Source organism: Bos indicus x Bos taurus, chromosome 2 (genome assembly GCF_003369695.1).
Source record: "Bos indicus x Bos taurus breed Angus x Brahman F1 hybrid chromosome 2, Bos_hybrid_MaternalHap_v2.0, whole genome shotgun sequence".
NCBI lineage: Eukaryota > Metazoa > Chordata > Mammalia > Artiodactyla > Bovidae > Bos > Bos indicus x Bos taurus.
Genome location: NC_040077.1, coordinates 88,391,686 through 88,410,632, shown reverse-complemented (window position 1 = coordinate 88,410,632; position 18,947 = coordinate 88,391,686). Strand labels below are relative to the sequence as shown.

The window sequence follows — 18,947 nt, the reverse complement described above, 5'->3', positions numbered from 1 at the left end:
GTTGCTTGTACGAAAACTTAGGGACATTAATGAAAACATTAACAAATCCAAACTGGCAAAGTGGAGAGAAATAGCTGCTTTCTAAGTAACAATCTAAAGTTATAAACAAATCTAGTTAACATACAGCACACATCCAAATACACTTCTGTGGATTAAATTTAATACAATTGTACATTCATGCTGTGGTGGTAACAACTTTAACATTATTTGACTACTTTTCTCAATTGACTCATGACACAAACACAAAAGCACAATCCAAAAGGAAACACTAACATTTGTAACAGTTTTAAACAAATGTGGAAAAAGAACAAATTTTTAAGTATTAAAATATTTGAGTATAGATCAACTTGAATATATTTTCATTCAAGAAAATAATTCTACCTTTCAACACTGTCTCATTTTGATGCAATGGCAATTCCAGGTGTCCCAGAGAGTAATTCTTAATATCCATTCAACATATAACAATTATAGTTAAGATGAGATAGCTACAAGGACCAGATCTTTAAATACCTCAGATTTTTAAATGAATCCTTCCTTCTGCTGAAAGTCATACTTTTCCATTTTAGTTAATTCGTAAAAAGAAATGCCTTTCCTTCCTCCTGCATTAAAATACTTAGTAACTTAGCTATTTACATTAGATATACATAAATTTAACCAAGGATTATTAAAACATATTGAAAGGAGCTATCCAATCAATAATGGTGTTTTAAGACAAGGTAATAAATAAAATGCTAGAATCAGACTGACTTGTTTCCTTGCTGGGAATTTTTGGTCTCAAAAGAAACAGCAGGTATTTAAAAGAAACCAAAGCAACATAAAACTATTGTACTTTATCCGTTTAGAAAACCATTGAAAGATACTATTCTGCAATTCATAGAATTAGGGGATATTAATTTTAAGTATCTGTTAAGTAAAAATCCTTTCTTATAAGTCTGAATATTTGGAATGTACTTACCAAGTTATTAAAATATAATTCTGGGAAGAAACCAAGAAATTAACATTTTAATTATTGTTTTATATATTGAGACCCTCTGGCTTATTAAGATATTAAGCTTCAGTCTGTTTTTTCAATCTGAAAACAGCATGTTACTTCCCTGCTTAATTATTTCACGACCCATAAAAGCTAATTATTAATAAACAATTTTTAAAAGACCATTAACTTTTTATTGTAATCACACAGCTATGTTTCAATGTTGGTTGACATTTGTTAGATCCTGGTTTCTCAAAATATATTTATCTAGGTAAAGAAAAATGGGCAGAAGGAAACCTCACCCAATTTATGTAGCAGTGTTAAGCAAATTTAGTTTTTCAGCCAAAATAAAATCATTTGTATCTTCAAACTTTCCCTTTTAACTTTTCTTTTAGCAATATAATTTTGCATTTTGGCCAAGGAGAACTGCTTTCTTTTGGCAGACAAAATCATGCTGCAGGAGAAACAGTGACTTCAATCTATAGAATCTGTCTCCTTTTTAATAGAGCTGTACCAAAGTAGAGGATTACATTTTACCTAAGCTGATCTCTTTCAAAAGACTGATAGGATGAAATGATTTTAAATCTGTATTTTTACCCAATATACACAATTATGTTCAATCTGAAACAATTTTCTAAAAGAACTGTTGCCAAATTTTAAGAAACTCCAAAATGTCTTATCCAAAAGCTGTCAATTAAAAAGTAAGCCACAGTGCTTAAGTGTAATATTTTTAAAACCAACTCTTTACTACTGCACATTCTTGGATATGTGGAAACAAATACATTTTGACTCTTAAGAAAAAACAATTGATGGCACATTGAAGAATAACTTCATGAGTTTATAAACATAAGAGGGTATAGTTATTGCAAAATGATGGAAAACATCAGTGTGCCTTCATTTTGTTTGAAGAGAGAGTATTTCCACTCAAAAGTTTTGAGTCCGAAAGAGCTATTTACTGTTAAAGTATCACCAAAATTAGTTTCAAACATTACTCAGAAAATAAACTATTTCCAACAATAACAATCTTCACTGCCTTTTATAAGGACTGTATTGTAACTTTTCATTTTTAAGCGTCTTATATCTCCTTGTAGGATTATCACAAATCACCTTTTAAATTTCAAATGAAGTAATTCCAACCCAGTCCCAATTAAATACATTTACAAACAAGGAACATTATTGCACATTACACCCATATTTTAGGAATGTGTGCTTCCTTCCCCCATGCCCAGGAAAAAAAATTGACACTGCATCTATGAATTTACATCCTCATTATCTGAATTCATAACACTTTCTGAAAGTGCTTCTGCTCTTCTACATTAATAATATTATAGTCTAAAATACTTCATGAACCCTGAAGTGATTCTCTATGGAAGGAGCATCGTTTGCAAAATGAATTTGGCTAGTCACCTGCATACCAAAATCTCCAAGTATCTGAACAAATTTCTTGTGCTCCTTTCCAATCCAAGATCTCATTGGATCATGTACTTGGTAAGGTGTTACATGGGTGTGAACAATTATCCCTGTTTGTGCAAATTCTTTCAAGACTTCTGGATAAGTAATCCAAGTGTTGCTTCCTCCAGAATGACCACCATCCAACCAGTACATTGTTTTTATGTTTTTGATAAAAGCATCGACGTTCTTGTCTTTCTTGGCTTCTTTCAATTCAAAAAGCAACTGATTCAAAACAACACAACCTTTACTGAATCCAATCAAAGTAAAAGAAGCACCATTTAATGATGGTGGAAAAAAACTCACAGCAGACTCATCAGATTTTTCACAGGTCCTCTCTTTTTCTCCCTGGCAACCATTGGTAGTATGAGAAGAAGTGGATCGACAATTAGATGCTTTGGAGTCCTTATTCGAATCTTTCACATTCTTCTTTGATAGCAAACTCTTCTGACTTAAGTTAAAAGCATTAACTAATAACATGTAAAGGTGCTTAAAAGCTCCAAAGTCAGTACTGTGTTCTGGAGCACCAAACATATTGCTTTTCACAAAATTGTCATAGCAGCTGAATTTGTGCAAATGCATTCGGGAACACTTTATCACCCAAATATAACTATTGGGGAACCGATGGGCTAAGATGGTGGCAACATTTTCTAGACTCCAGTTTTCCCACTGATAATTCTCAGGATGACGAGTCATAATTTCATGGTAATTCTGAAAAGTAAAAATGATAAACATTACACATTTATATAAAATTATTTCCACAAAATTAGTTTCCCATTTTTATTGTGGAGGAAGTTGGTACATTATAATGACCTATGGTTAATGTACTCAAAATGAAAACTATAAATCTATTTATTACTTCCTGGTTGTAAGATTTTAGTATTACAGAGCTACAGTGAACATTACTGTGATTACATCCTTAAAAATAAATTCCTAGATGTGGAAAAACTAGGTTCAAGAATATTCGTAGTTTAAGATGGTTATATAGACTACAATACTGTCTTCCAAAGAAGTATGTATAGTTTTTCTTTTATCTTTGTTAAATTTCATTGGCACAGGATAACTTATTCTAATTTGAATTTATTAAAAATTTAAATGAATTTTGTTCATATATTTATTAGTTATCTAGATTTCTACTGTGCCTGTTTTGCCTTTTTAAATTTGCATCCTATTTATTTATAAGTACTTGATATATTAATAATGTCCTATACATTCTAGGACATGTATGTAAATTTGGTTTTCCTTTTAACTTTTATTCATAATATCCTTAAAAAAGGGAAATTCATTCAAATTCATTTATTCTATAAAATGTACTGGATACCTCCTGGACAGTCATGGATCAGAACAGATAAAACCCCTGCCCACAGAGAGTGCACATTCTAATATAGAGCTACGTAATAAACAACTCTGTAAGTCAACAGAACAGCACCCTCCAACGGAAATACAGTGAGCCACACGTAAAATTTTCTAGTAGCTACATTAAAAAGTAAGACATTAACAGATGAATTTTTTTCTTTTTGGGGGGGCTGTGCCCTCCGGCATGCGGGATCTTAGTTTCTAGCCAGGGATCAAATCCATACTCCCTGCAGTGGAAGCATGGAGTCTTAACCTCTGGACTGCTAGGAAAATCCCAAATTATTTTTAAATAATATATTTTATCGAGCCCCATACATCCACGTGTAACATATTATTTCCACATGTAACCAACATAAAAAGTACTGAAATTACTACATTTCTTTTTCTAAGTTTCTGAAATCTAGTGTATATTTTACACTTATAACACATCTCAATTTGGGTGCTAAATTTTCATCGGAAATACTTGATCTGAATTTAGATTTCATAAGATTTACAGCTGCAAAAGTAGATTCACATACCCAAGTTGCTCAAATACACTTAAAAAAGTTTTCTAGGAACTGAACTGAGTAACAGTTTTTAGATTTAAAGTTAAATGCAATGTAAAATATATTTCTTTGATTAGAGTAAATTTCAAATGGACAACAGCTACAAGTAGTTACTAGCTAGACAGCACAAGATATTTTAAGGTGGTTAAGTGCAATGGAATGTAACAAAAGTAGAGGAAAAGGACTGCAGAGTTTTGGAGAGGGTGAAAGATTATTATTTAAAACACAGGGTAGTCTCCACTAAGGCAACAGTTGAGAAGGACCTGAAGGAGCTGAGGGAGTGAGTCATGATTATTTCAGGCATAAGGAACTGCAAAAGGACCTAATGACCTGAAGTGGAACCATGGTTGACATAACTAAGATACAGCAATGAGACCAGTGTTCCACCAGTGAAGTGAAGGTGCAAAAGTGATCACGAGGGTCACAGAGATTGTTGGGGAAGAAGAGAAAGTCGCTCAGTCGTGTCTGACTCTTTGTGACCCAATGGACTATATGGACCATGGGATTCTCCAGGCCAGAATACTGGAGTGGGTAACCTTTCCCTTCTCCAAGGGATCTTCCCAACCCAGGGATCGAACCCAGGTCTCCTGCATTGCAGGCAGATTCTTTACCAGATGAGGCACAAGGGCAGCCCCCAAATACTGGGGTGGGTAGCCTATCCCTTCTCCAGCAGATCTTCCTGACCCATGAATTGAACTGCAGTCTCCTGCATTGCAGGTGGATTCTTTACCAACTAAGCTATCAGGAAAGCCCCTGGTGGGGAAGAGGGGAGGTGCTAATCATGCCTTGTAAGATACCCTGAGGTCTTTAGTCTGATAGGGTGTGAGGTAAATGGCTGATATAATCTGCCTTGCAAGGAATAATCTGACTCCTATGTGCGAAGGGGCAACAGTCTGAATCAGGAGAGCAGTGGGTGGCTACTGAAGTATAAGCCCAATTAGAGAATGTGGCTTGAACCAGAGTGGTATTAGAAGTAAAAGGTGGCAAGAACCAGTCAGATTCTGAATATATATTGAAGGCAGAATCACAGTGTCAACTACAAATTGGCACTTGTCATCTGCCTCTATAAGGATTAACTCAGGTGCCACTGCAGCTGCTGACTTTAACATTCCCTGGAAAGAGTTCAGGATGGAAAGCGGAAATGAGACACTCTGTGCTTTGGGAAAAACTGGCAGAATGGATCTTCAGATAGTTAGGTATTTTTAGGAGCTGATTTTATGAGCCCAATTCTTGCATCTCCTCATATCTACAAAAGCACTAAAACCCTTCATGGTGATGACTGATCCTAGTGACTAGCAGAAACCTTCTGCAGAAAATATGTGATTGATTGCATGTACTTCCCTTTCACTAAAACCACATTTATACTGACCTTCCCTCTACCTCTTTGGAGCAGTGCCTCAGAGCTATCTGAAATGCTGTTTCCTGGGCTGTAGTCCTCATTTTGCCCCTAATAAAACTTAACTTGCAACTCATGTGCCTTTTTTCAAGTCAGCAACAGCATTTGCTAATGGACTGGATATGGGGGTATAAAAAAGAGAAAAAGAACTGTAACTTTTCCTTATTTATAATAATCAATCATACACCAAACATTTTTAAATGCACTTCTCTTTTGACCTAGTTATTCTCATTCTAGGAATTTATCTCAGGGCTATACTTGCACATATGCATAAATAAATATGTATAAGGACATTTATTCCTGCTCTAGAAGAATGAGGCAGCTCTATAAGTACTCATATGTTTTGTAATATAAAGGCTAAAAACCCCCTGTACTGATAAGCTATCATTTGTGTTTAAAGAAAAAAAGTTTGCATCAGCATAGACTGTCTCTGGAAGGACATATAAATCAGTAACAATAGTCAGCCCTCCATGTGTGCTAAGTCACTTCAGTCATGTATGGCTGGCTCTTTGTGACCCCATGGACTGTAGTCTGCCAGGTTCCTCTGTCCATGGGATTCTCCAGGCAAGAATTACTGGAGTAGACTGCCATTTCCTTCTCCAGGGGATCTTTCCAACCGAGGGATCAAATCCAAGTCTCTTATATCTCCTGCATTGGCAGGCAGGTTCTTTACCACTAGCGCCACCTGGGAAGTCTTGTGGGATCTTAGTTCCATGACCAGATATAGAACAAAGGCCCCTGGCTGTGAAAGCATACAGTCCTAACCAATGGACCACCAGGGAATTCCCCAACAATGGTTAGCCACAGGAATGGAAAATCAGAAACTGCCTTCAGTCATTCAAAGGGATGAAAAGGAGACTGACTTTTCAATGTATGATCTTGAATAAACTGAATTTTTAGCAATACGCACATTTTTCTCTTAAAAAATTAAGTCTAATAAAAGTAATACTACAAAAATTTATAAAGTCTATATATAAAAGTATAAGGAAAATAGAAAAACCACCGATCCATAAAACCTTCATTAGAAACAATCACTATTACAATTTTGGTGTCTAGAATTCCAGTGTTCTTTAGTATACATACACATATACAAGAATGTTTATGTTTATTTCTTCCCTCAACAAAATTATAGAGTTTTCACTTTAAAATGTTATAGGCACAATTCCTCATCAATAAGTATACATTTGTATAATTTCTAGACTTCCTGTCAGGAAGATTAATACCAATTTCTACTCCCCTAGAAGTATACAAGAGCTTATTTTCTCATATCCTTACCTACACTGGCTATTAGCATTAATTTTTTTAAAAAAATCTCTGCTACTAAGATAAAATGATGTCTGTCTTTTGATTTAATTTGCATATTTTCATTCCTAATTAGGTTGAATATTTTTCTATGCTTGCTGGCAATTTTCATTTTTTTGTTAATTCTCTGTTCATATTCTTTAGTAACTTTCCCAACAGGATGCTCAAGTTCTTCTTAACAGTTTGTATCTCATTAATATTAAGCTTGTCATATATGTTAAAAAAATATCTATTCCCAGAAGGCTATCATTTTTTTATGGATTCTGCTACTGCCTTCTGCACATCCAGATTTGTGAGATATAAAATTATCATAGGAGCTTAGATCTGAAAGGGCTCATCTAAATCCTGTTTTTTGGATAAATACTTATTTCAGTGAGAAAGCAAATTTGGGCCCTTTCCTTGTCCCTACCTATAAGAAATCTACCCTCTTTTTCTATACAGAACCCTATCTTGCAAATAATTAAACAATCTGCAATTCAGGCACCAATGTAAAGAAGAGAGGGATGGACATGAAAGGAAATATCCCTCGGGGAGGAGTGTAGGTGGGCATGCATGTACACACATGGGTATCATCAGAAAGGGAAGCAACATGTTTCCAATACAAACTAAAAACTTTGCCTATTAAACTTTGATTTCCATTTCTTCATATATTCATCAACTGACATTTGGGGGGCACTAAGCACAGTTCTGGGAATGCAAAGATAAGAAAGGCATAGTCCCTCAAGAACAAAGTCCAGTGGGAGAGACAGATAAACAATTACAAGGTAATATGGTTATTGCTGTAAAACAGGGATATCTGTGGGAGGACACAGAGGAAGGGAGACTCTAACCCATGTTCTGGGAAATTAGGGAAAGCTCCATAAATATCTGAGTTTAGTTTTGCAGTATTAGTTAGAAATTCCAGAATTATGAAGTGGAATTCCTATTATGTCTGAAGTAGGAGGAATATTAGTCAAGTCTTCATAAAGATACCCAAATATTAGTTGGGAAGAACAGAGCCAACACTGAATTATTCTATGGATTCATAATTAGATATAAATGTCAAATACAAAAGAAAGCACAAATACCTAAACTCTTTTTACAGCTAAGGAAAATGAGGCCCTACCAACCACACAGCTGTTTTTATTACATATAGTTGTTTAGTAAATGAGCTAAAATGAACAAGATTCTATGACTTTGTTTAGTCTCTACCACACAGGAGATGGTAAACCTAAAAACTTCGTGTTTTCTTTGATCACCCCACATTACATGATCAGAGGAGGAAAATGCTCATACTTCGTAACTGTGTGTATTAAAATGTAAAAATAAAATCGTTACTCTTGTATCTAATAAGCCCAGAAGAACAATGGATAAGCACTTCTAAAAAGAGAGACCAGACAGCCCCTAAGGACTTGCTAACAGGTTGTCAAAACCAGTTCTGCAACCCAGGCTACTACTCAAGGCCAGTCTACAGAAGAGGTGGAAGAATGCAGGAAGATTCTTCTGAGAGAGCTTTCATCCCAGTTGGGAATAGAATGCACTTACTCTCCTTGTAGGGGTTAAAGGGTAGGCGGCTTGATTCTCTTCATCCCCAGTGAGGCGGGTGGCCAGAGAATCTCCTGGAGGAGAGACTACCTGGTGCTTACTCCAAAGAATGATGCTGGCTGACCTGCAAAAATGTAAAGGCCCACCCCATACTGGTACTGAAGTACTGGTTCCAAGGATTTTCAGGAAAACTTGACATGTATCTCCATGATAAAGACTTAATTAGGTGGACCACTCTTATACCAGCGTGAGGAAAGCTATATAAGCTACAAGCTGTACTTACATAAAAAGATGGGTCAAGGGGTTATCTTCACTGAGCATAAAGCGGACATCCCGTGTTCAAGCAAGCTAGAAGGACCGTTAACAGGAACCAGCCTGAGAAGGCTGCTTGACAAGCACATGAAACCCCAGGGTTTCTCATCAATCAGATGAGAAATAGTAGAATGCATGCGTATGTGTGTCTGCCCATGGTTCCTGGCACAGAGCTCCTAAAACCCTTGAAACTTCATGCGTGACAGAGGATGGTCACCAGAAAGACCAAGACATGATTAGAAGTTTGAAACTTTCAGCTCCACTTTCCATTCTCCCAAGAGGGGCTGGAAATAAAAGTTAATGACTGGTCATACATATGCAGTGAAGCCTCCATAAAAATCTCCAAAGTACAGGTTCGGGAAGCTTCCAGGCTGGTGACACGTGAAGGTGCTGGGAGAGCGGTGCACTCAGAGAGAGCACGGAAGCTCTGCACCTCTTCTCACGTACCTTTCCCTATGCATCTCTTGCACCTGAATGTTCACCTGTATCCTTTATCATATCCTTCTAGAATAAATAGGTAAACAGTGTAAATTGTTTTCCAAAGTTCTGTGAGCCATTCTAGCAACTAATTGAACCCAAGGAGGGGACTGTTTAAACCCCAATCTATAGCTGGTCAGTCATGAGTTCAGGTGACAACCTGAGACTTGTGACTGGCATATGAAGTAGGGAGGGGAACAGACCTGTGGGACTGAAGCCTTAAGATGTGGAATCTGACATTAACTGCAGGTAGACAGTGGAGACTGGATAACTCTAGAATTGAACTGAATTATAGGATACCTAACTGGTGGTGTAGAGAATTGTTTGGTGTGGGGGGTCTATTGTTAGAAATGTCCTGAGTGTGGTAACAGTGTAAGAAGTAAAGGAGAGTCACACAGGAGAAGTGAGTCTTTTCCCACTCACCAAGACATACACTTAGGACATGCTCATCTATATATCCTACTGTTTAGGAAAGCACAAGTTTTTAAAAGCTAACATTGGAAATGACCCAAATGTTTATGAACTACCGAATGGGTAACTATATCATATACCCACACACAGAAAACTACTTGGCATTAAAAAGAAATAATCTCCTGATAGAGACCACAGAGAATGAACTTCAGAAGCATTAGACTAAGTGAAAGAGGCCAGACTACTAAGTGAAAGAAGCCAGAAAGACAAGACTACATACTACATGATTCCTAACTAATGAAGATCTAGAAAGGCAAAACTATAGTGAAAGAAAGCAGATCAGTGATTGCCTGTGGCTGAGAAAACTGACTGGAGTAGGGTACAGGGGTCTCTCTCTTTAGGGGTAATGGAGATGTTGGGTTATATGTTTGTTTTGATGGTTACATAATTGTACTTGTCAAAATTCATCAAATTGTAAACTTAAAAAAAGAGGTAGTACAATTCTATATCCTGAGGATTTAAAAAGCAAGAAACACAAGAAAATTGGAAAATACCTACTTAAAAAATTCTGATCCCCCTCCAAAATCATAAGAAACACATCAAGAAGTACCTAAAGAAAAGTTAATTACTGTGGCCTCAACTTTCCTGTAATTCAAATGATAAAAGGACAAGTGTGGCATAAAAAAGGATATACAATAAAAGATGACTACAAGAACATCAAAAAGGTAATGGTAATTAGGATTTAAAATTACACTGTCAACCAGATCCAATTAACACCAAATTATGAATCTTGTGTTAAGATAAGGCAAAACTTCTAAAGGTATCCTACAAAGTTCTGTTGGCCCTAATCCGTTCAATATTTATCCAAATTAAAAATAAAGACATAGAAAGAATGCTTACTTTATATATGATATAAATGGAAATAAGAGTTCTGAAAGGATCCATACACTAAAAAGATGAGCTGTATGAACAGGGTAAATTTCATAAGGATAAACATTAGACTTAAAAGAATCAAGTGCACAGATAAGGAAATCTGAACCTAAAAGCACTTCATATAATAACAACCAAGTAGCATTTAAGGCATTGCTCAAAGGAACTTATATACATTTATTCATTCAGGAAGCTATCTACTGAACACCTACTTCATAACACTCTCTAAGCATCACAGATGTAACAGTAAAGAAAACATACATGAAGCTTTCATCATACTAGTGGAAGACAGACGAAAAACAAGATGAATAACTAATATAGTAAATGAAATGGATAAAAACAAAAAAGAGAAAGTTCACAGAGATCCTGTGCACATGTATGATTATTAAATAGGATGGTCAGAAAAGGCCTCACTGTGAAGGCAGCTTTTGAGCAACTGAAAGGGGAAGTAATGAATCCTTCCAGACATCTGCAGAAAGAGTGTTCCAGGCAGTATGGGCAAAGCATTTGGGGTCAAGTGTGCCTAACATGAGCAATAAGGTCAGGGTGGCTGAGCCTTCTGGGGAGACAGTCAAAAAAGCCAAGGGATGGGAATCCCCTGGCAGTTCAGTGGTTAGGACTTCACGTTTCCACTGCAGGGGACCCACAGGTTGGAGCTCTGGTCAAGGAACTTAGATCTTGCATGCCTAAGTGAGGCGCCTAAAAAAACAGAAGCTACAGGGTGGGAAAGGTAAATATAGTGAAGTACCTTGCAGGCCATCAAGAGGACTCTGGTTTTTACTCTAAGTGCCATGGGAAGCTGTGGAGAGTTTTCAGTAGAGGTGTGGTATGATTTGACTTAAGATTTCTAAATAATTATTGTCACTTCTAGATACATTTAGAAGGTAAAGACACTTTATATGCTGATGTATCGAGTGGACAAAAGGATAACTATATGTGGCTATTATTAAATTTAGAATTAAAAAGTCCAGTTTTTGAATTGCAGTAGCTGCACTTCAAGTCCTCAGTAGCCCCTAAGGTTTTTGCATGCTGTCATGGTGCAAATACAGAGCATTTCCATGGAACATTCCCACCATCACAGAAAGTTCTCTTGGGTAGTGCTAGTATACACAGGTAAAGCTAAAATAAAGTTGGATGTGTTTCTTAAACCGTGCAACAATTAGTTTATTGTTTTTGAAATTAATGCTTTAAAACATATGCTAACAAACTATTCCCGGAGTCAGATAATGATGAAGGTGTATGTAGTTTTTTCTCTTGCCCTCCAAATAACTGACTGGTCTAGTTGGCTGCTAATCAAAACTATGAAAAAAATCGAGTATTTCAGTTTAAGAGAAGGAACTTAATTTACTCAGTTGATGCCCTTTTGCTCAGTTTGGCAAATCAGCATGGCACTGCGGACTTCCAGAGTTTTGTGGGCCAGCTGCAGCGTGCATCTATAATAATGACGATGATAATAATGGTAACTAACCTTCACTGCATGCCCACTAAACGTTTTTAAAGAGTGCCAATCAGAATATAGCACATATCTTCAGATGAAGTCTATAAAGTGCTAAATATAGTTAGTCTAATACCTCCTTTCATTTTGACCTCATCCATTTCTTTACATAGCCTGAGATGCCATTAGCTTTTTGGACAGTGATATACTGTTGATTTATGCAGAGTATGAAGTCCTCCAAAAACGCAGGTATCTTAAGGAAGAAATAGAGAATAATGCATCAAAAGCTCTGAGGCCAGATCGCCTAGGTTTAATCCCTGATTCTGCACATTTTAGCTATGAAATATCTGGCCAGTTGTTAAATCTGTATTGCAGCCAGCTCAACTACAAAATGGGAATAATGCTGTATAATATCAATGAGGATTAAATATGTGAATACCCAATGAGTTACACTCCTTTCTTATCTTTCTGATAAATTTAATGACTGGGGAATACTGTAGCACTCAGTTCTTAGACCTTTCCTGACTACCTTTACTCCCTTTGTGATCTCTTTCTTGGTCTCTTGGCTTCACATACTACCTATATTCTGACAACCTTCAACATTTGGGTTCTAGCCTAGACTTATTCCTGCAACTTTATACTTGCTAGTTACACATATGCATTTCCTTTTGAACATTTAATAGATACCGCAAATCTAAAATCTCTGGATCTTTGCCACTAAACTTGCTCTTCCTGTAGTCTTCATCATCTTGTCTCTCAACTAATGGAAGCTCTTCCTGCTGAGTTGTTCAAATTAGAAATCTTGAAGTGCATATAGTCAGTTACATATAATGGCTACCCACTCAAGACAAAGCAGTTCTAGATAAAGATCTAGATTAAGACACAACCTATCCATGAATATTTACCTGCAGCTGCAAAATTAATAATAAAAACAGAATCTCACACAAAAACAAAAGCACAGAATTTAGGTGAGCATCAAAGTATTGCCATGCTTAGCAATTACTGTCCCTTTTCTGCCACCCACTCTCCCTTTCTTAGTGTTACCAAGAGTGTCACACCATAGTACTAGTTTTTCTGTTTGCTTTTTAAGAACTGCCAGCGTTTTTTGAACACTACATACTAATTTAAAAGCCATTTCTCTGTCTCCTGCTCCCCCAACACCCCTCTGAGAAACGAGGTTTTAGAATAAATACACTGTCTCATATCTATGTCTTGAATACCACTCCCTCGAAACCTGGACTGACAGCTGGCTCTTCCGAGGTCGCGGCCCTCCAAGGACACCTACCCTCTAGGGCTCTTTGAGGAGGGGGTCGGGGCGTGGAAGAGGCGGTTTTGGATTGCGCGGAGCCAGATCGCGAAGCATATGTGTGGGTGTGTTCAGGCGAGGCAAGGAACCGGGCACCAGGTAGGAGAGAAGAATCTAGAGAATTCGCATATGCACAAGAGGAAGGAACAGGTGCCCAGGCAGGCCGCGGGTTACCTGCACATCCCCGGGGAAGTAGAGAACGTGATGCTGGGGCGGCGGTTGCACCTCCTCCTTCGCCGGGTCCTCAGAGAGGTCCCGCCGTCCTGGTCCCTCCCGGGCCGTCGCCGCCGCCAGCAGAAGCAATTCGTTGCTTCGCTGAGGGTCGGCTCCCGGCACCGTGGACAGCTGCACGCACTGCTGCCGGCGCCGCTCGGCCGAGGGGGAGCAGGGCGCGCCGCCGCTGCTGTTGCTGCCCAGGTTCATGGTTCCGGCGTGAGAGCTGGACGTGGCGATTCCGATTCCGAGCTGCGGCAGCAGAAGAAGCAGCGGCGGCGACCGCAGGAGCCTGAACCCCAACATGGGTCGCCGCCGCCGTAGCGGTTCGGAGGGTGGAGGGTGGGCCTGAGGGAGGAACTTCAGCCTGGCGCCAACGGTCGGCGGGAGCGGCCTGGGCGGCAGCCGGCCCAGGGGCAACGACTGCGTCAGAAGCCGACGTCCGCGCGCTGCGTGCGTAAGGGAAGGAGGGGTGTGCGCGAAATATGACTCGGGTTCCCTGAGGGGGCCATGAGGGGGCGTGGTCCGAGGAAGGACGTTTGTGATTGGTGGATTCTGTTCTGGCCGGGACGTTTGAACGGAAGTCTGGGGAGAGCCCTGAGAAGAGGAAAGGAGAGGGAATGAGCCCAGAATCCCCGGCAAAAAGGGTAACAGTTGTGATACCAGCGCTGCAGCAGAGGGTCGCGTCCAGTAATGGGGTAGAGTTTGGAGTTAACCATGCTTCCCTTTCTCTAGGCTCAACTTTCAGGTGAGGTTTTTCTAGTCCTTGAAGCCTTAAAAGAGACACAACCCCAAAGATATTAGAGTAATTCTGTCCTCTTAGAGAAATCTGTGGGAAGTCTTGTTGTTGTTGTTCAGTCGCTCAGTCGTGTCCACTCTTTGTGACCCCATGGACTGCAGCACTCCAGGTTTTCCCATCCTTCACCATCGGCTGGAGTTTGCTCAAACTCATGTTGATTGAGTTGGTGATGCCATCCAATCAGCTCATCTTCTGTCATCCCCTTCTACATGCCCTTTTCTCACACCCTTGAGTTTTTTTGTAGGTACACAAAGATTTCTAGGTTCTTGGGAATTTAGATATGAAGTCTAATGCATCTCTGATTGGCATCAGGCAGCAGGACACAGAAAAAGCGTTAGTTGTTACATATTTCCTGTCAATGGTGTTTGCCACCAACGAGATTTGCTTTTTAGGATTTTCAAAAACCAGCTTGAACAATAGGAATGCGGTAGATGTCCAACAACAATCTGTGGCCAGTTCAGTTCAGTTCAGTCACTCAGTCGTGTCCGACTCTTTGTGACCCTATGAATCGCAGCACGCCAGGCCTCCCTGTCCATCACCAACTCCCCAAGTTGACTCAGACTCAATATCCATCGAGTCAATGATGCCATCCAGGCATCTCATCCTCTGTCATCCCCTTCTCCTGCCCCCAATCCCTCCCAGCATCAGAGTCTTTTCCAATGAGTCAACTCTTCGCATGAGGTGGCCAAAGTACTTGAGTTTCAGCTTTAGCATCATTCCTTCCAAAGAACACCCAGGACTGATCTTTAGGATGGACTAGTTGGATCTCCTTGCAGTCCAAGGGATTCTCAAGAGTCTTCTCCAACACCACAGTTCAAAAGCATCAATTCTTCAATGCTCAACTTTCTTCACAGTCCAACTCTCACATCCATACATGACTACTGAAAAAACCATAGCCTTGATTAGATGGACCTTTGTTGGCAAAGTAATGTCTCTGCTTTTGAATATGCTATCTAGGTTGGTCATAACTTTCCTTCCAAGGAGTAAGCGTCTTTTAATTTCATGGCTGCAGTCACCATCTGCAGTGATTTTGGAGCCCCCCAAAATAAAGTCTGACACTGTTTCCACTGTTTCCCTATCTAATTCCCATGAAGTGATAGGACCAGATGCCATGATCTTCGTTTTCTGAATGTTGAGTTTTAAGCCAACTTTTTCATTCTGCTCTTTCACCTTCATCAAGAGGCTTTTTAGTTCCTTTTCACTTTCTGCCATAAGGGTGGTGTCATCTGCATATCTGAGGTTATTGATATTTCTCCCGGCATTCTTGATTCCAGCTTGTGCTTCATCCAGCCCAGCATTTCTCATGATGTACTCTGCATAGAAGTTAAATAAGCAGGGTGACAATATACAGCCTTGACGTACTCCTTTTCCTATTTGGAACCAGTCTGTTGTTCCATGTCCAGTTCTAACTGTTGCTTCCTGACCTGCATATAGGTTTCTCAAGAAGCAGGTCAGGTGCTCTGGTATTCCCATCTTTTGAAGAATTTTCCACAGTTTATTGTGATCCACACAGTCAAAGGCTTTGACATAGTCAATAAAGCAGAAATGGATGTTTTTCTGGAACTCTCTTGCTTTTTCCATGATCCAGTGGATGTTGGCAATTTGGTCTCTGGTTCCTCTGCCTTTTCTAAAATCAGCTTGAACATCTGGAAGTTCACGGTTCACATATTGCTGAAGCCTGGCTTGGAGAATTTTGAGCATTACTTAGTAGTGTGTGAGATGAGTGCAATTGTGCAGTAGTTTGAGCATTCTTTGGCATTGCCTTTCTTTGGGATTGGAATGAAAACTGACCTTTTCCAGTCCTGTGGCCACTCTGAGTTTTCCAAATTTGCTGGCATATTGAGTGCAGCACTTTCACAGCATCATCTTTCAGGAGTTGAAATAGCTCAACTGGAATTCCATCACCTCCACTAGCTTTGTTCGTAGTGATGCTTTCTAAGGCCCACTTGACTTCACATTCCAGGATGTCTGGGTCTAGATGAGTGATCACACCATCCTGATTATCTGGGTCGTGAAGATCTTTTTTGTACAGTTCTTCTGTGTATTCTTGCCACCTCTTCTTAATATCTTCTGCTTCTGTTAGGTCCATACCATTTCTGTCCTTTATTGAGCCCATTTTTGCATGAAATGTTCCCTTGGTATCTCTAATTTTCTTGAAGAGATCTCTAGTCTTTCCCATTCTGTTGTTTTCCTCTATTTCTTTGCATTGATCGCTGAGGAAGGCTTTGTTATCTCTTCTTGCTATTCTTTTTAACTCTGCATTCAGATGCTTCTATCTTTTCTTTTCTCCTTTGCTTTTCACTTCTCTTCTTTTTACAGCTATTTGTAAGGCCTCCTCAGACAGCCATTTTGCTTTTTTGCATTTCTTTTCCATGGGGATATATTAATCTGTGGCCAGTTGTGTATAAATAAATTGCTATTGTTGTTTAGTCACTAAGTTGTGTCCAACTCTTTGGGACACCACTGACTGTAACCTACCAGCCTCCTCTGCCCATGGGATTTTCCAGACAAGAATCCTGGGGTTGTTTGCCATTTTCTTCTTCAGGTGATCTTCCTGACTCAGGGATCGAACCGGAGTCTCTTGCGTTGGCAGGTGGATTCTTTACTACTGAGCCACCAGGAAAGCTCTATGTATGAATAAGGTTTGGCCAAATGTATGCTAAAGACAGAGAAGGGAAGGGAGAGTCCAGTATTCTAAACTCAAGTGCTTGTGAGGCAAGGAACTCTAAAAAATCTTGTGGGAGAGAATATTAGTGAGAATTTAAAATATTACAGCCAACACTTATTGAGGCATACTATAGACCAGGGATTGAACTAGTCATTTCATATATTAACTGTTCTGAGTCTATATATGTGTATGCTTGAGCACACATACTGTTTTCTTTACTCTATATATCAAGTATTAAAAGCCTTGAAATAGCACAAATGAGCAAATGATAAAATGTAATTTTCATATATACTTCCACATGTAAGTAACTTCATAGCAGTGTAATATGCTAGCCTACTCTAAATTATTGAGTTCCACAAGACATCATAATAGTGTGACCAATCAAAAGTATTTATTATTACTAAATAAATCTATCTATTGCTTGCTAAAATGAAGCAGAGGCTAATTATATAATAATGAGTATACAACCATATTTCAAGCTGGTTTTAGAAAAGGCAGAGGAACCAGAGATCAAATTGCCAACATCCACTGGATCATGGAAAAAGCAAGAGAGTTCCAGAAAAACATCCATTTCTGCTTTATTGACTATGTCAAAGCCTTTGACTGTGTGGATCACAATAAACTGTGGAAAATTCTTCAAAAGATGGGAATACCAGAGCACCTGACCTGCTTCTTGAGAAACCTATATGCAGGTCAGGAAGCAACAGTTAGAACTGGACATGGAACAACAGACTGGTTCCAAATAGGAAAAGGAGTACGTCAAGGCTGTATATTGTCACCCTGCTTATTTAACTTCTATGCAGAGTACATCATGAGAAACGCTGGACTGGAAGAAGCACAAGCTGGAATCAAGAATGCCGGGAGAAATATCAATAACCTCAGATATGCAGATGACACCACCCTTATGGCAGAAAGTGAAGAGGAACTAAAAAGCCTCTTGATGAAGGTGAAAGAGCAGAATGAAAAAGTTGGCTTAAAACTCAACATTCAGAAAACGAAGATCATGGCATCTGGTCCTATCACTTCATGGGAATTAGATAGGGAAACAGTGGAAACAGTGTCAGACTTTATTTTGGGGGGCTCCAAAATCACTGCAGATGGTGACTGCAGCCATGAAATTAAAAGACGCTTACTCCTTGGAAGGGAAATTATGACCAACCTAGATAGCATATTCAAAAGCAGAGACATTACTTTGCCAACAAAGGTCCATCTAGTCAAGGCTATGGTTTTTCCAGTGGTCATGTATGGATGTGAGAGTTGGACTGTGAAGAAAGTTGAGCATTGAAGAATTGATGCTTTTGAACTGTGGTGTTGGAGAAGACTCTTGAGAGTCCCTTGGACTGCAAGGAGATCCAACTAGTCCATTCTAAAGGAGATCAGTCCTGGGTGTTCTTGAACAGACTGAGGCTAAAGCTGAAACTGCAATACTTTGGCCACCTCATGCGAAGAGTTGACTCATTGGAAAAGACTCTGATGCTGGGAGGGATTTGGAGCAGGAGAAGGGGACGACAGAAGATGAGATGGCTGGATGGCATCACTGACTCATTGGACATGAGTCTGAGTCAACTTGGGGAGTTGGTGATGGACAGGGAGGTCTGGCGTGCTGTGATTCATGGGGTCGCAAAGAGTCGGACACGACTGAGCGACTGAACTGAACTGAACTGAACCATATTTTGGCCATCAGCATCTATCCTATTCTGTGAATCACGTTACTATCTCTTGTTAGGTAGAAGGTACTGAAATATAATCCAAAAGCCCAAACATGTTCATGTTCTCCAAATGCAAATTTTGACTTTTTTGCTCTTATTTTTAGATTGACCTTTTAATTGTCTTGTCACTCTTGATAGGGATGGG

The 18,947-nt window shown here is 39.2% G+C and overlaps 1 protein-coding gene across 1 annotated transcript; it reads right to left on the bottom strand.

Moving 5' to 3' along the window:
* Window positions 1–138: 138 nt before the first annotated feature.
* Window positions 139–14,068, bottom strand: C2H2orf69 (chromosome 2 C2orf69 homolog). The gene is made up of 2 exons (XM_027563904.1): window positions 13,588–14,068; window positions 139–3,130 (listed from the first exon to the last, which is right to left on the bottom strand). The coding sequence occupies exons 1-2, from the start codon at window positions 13,930–13,932 to the stop codon at window positions 2,303–2,305; spliced, it is 1,173 nt and encodes a 390-aa protein (XP_027419705.1). The 5' UTR covers window positions 13,933–14,068; the 3' UTR covers window positions 139–2,302.
* Window positions 14,069–18,947: the final 4,879 nt, after the last annotated feature.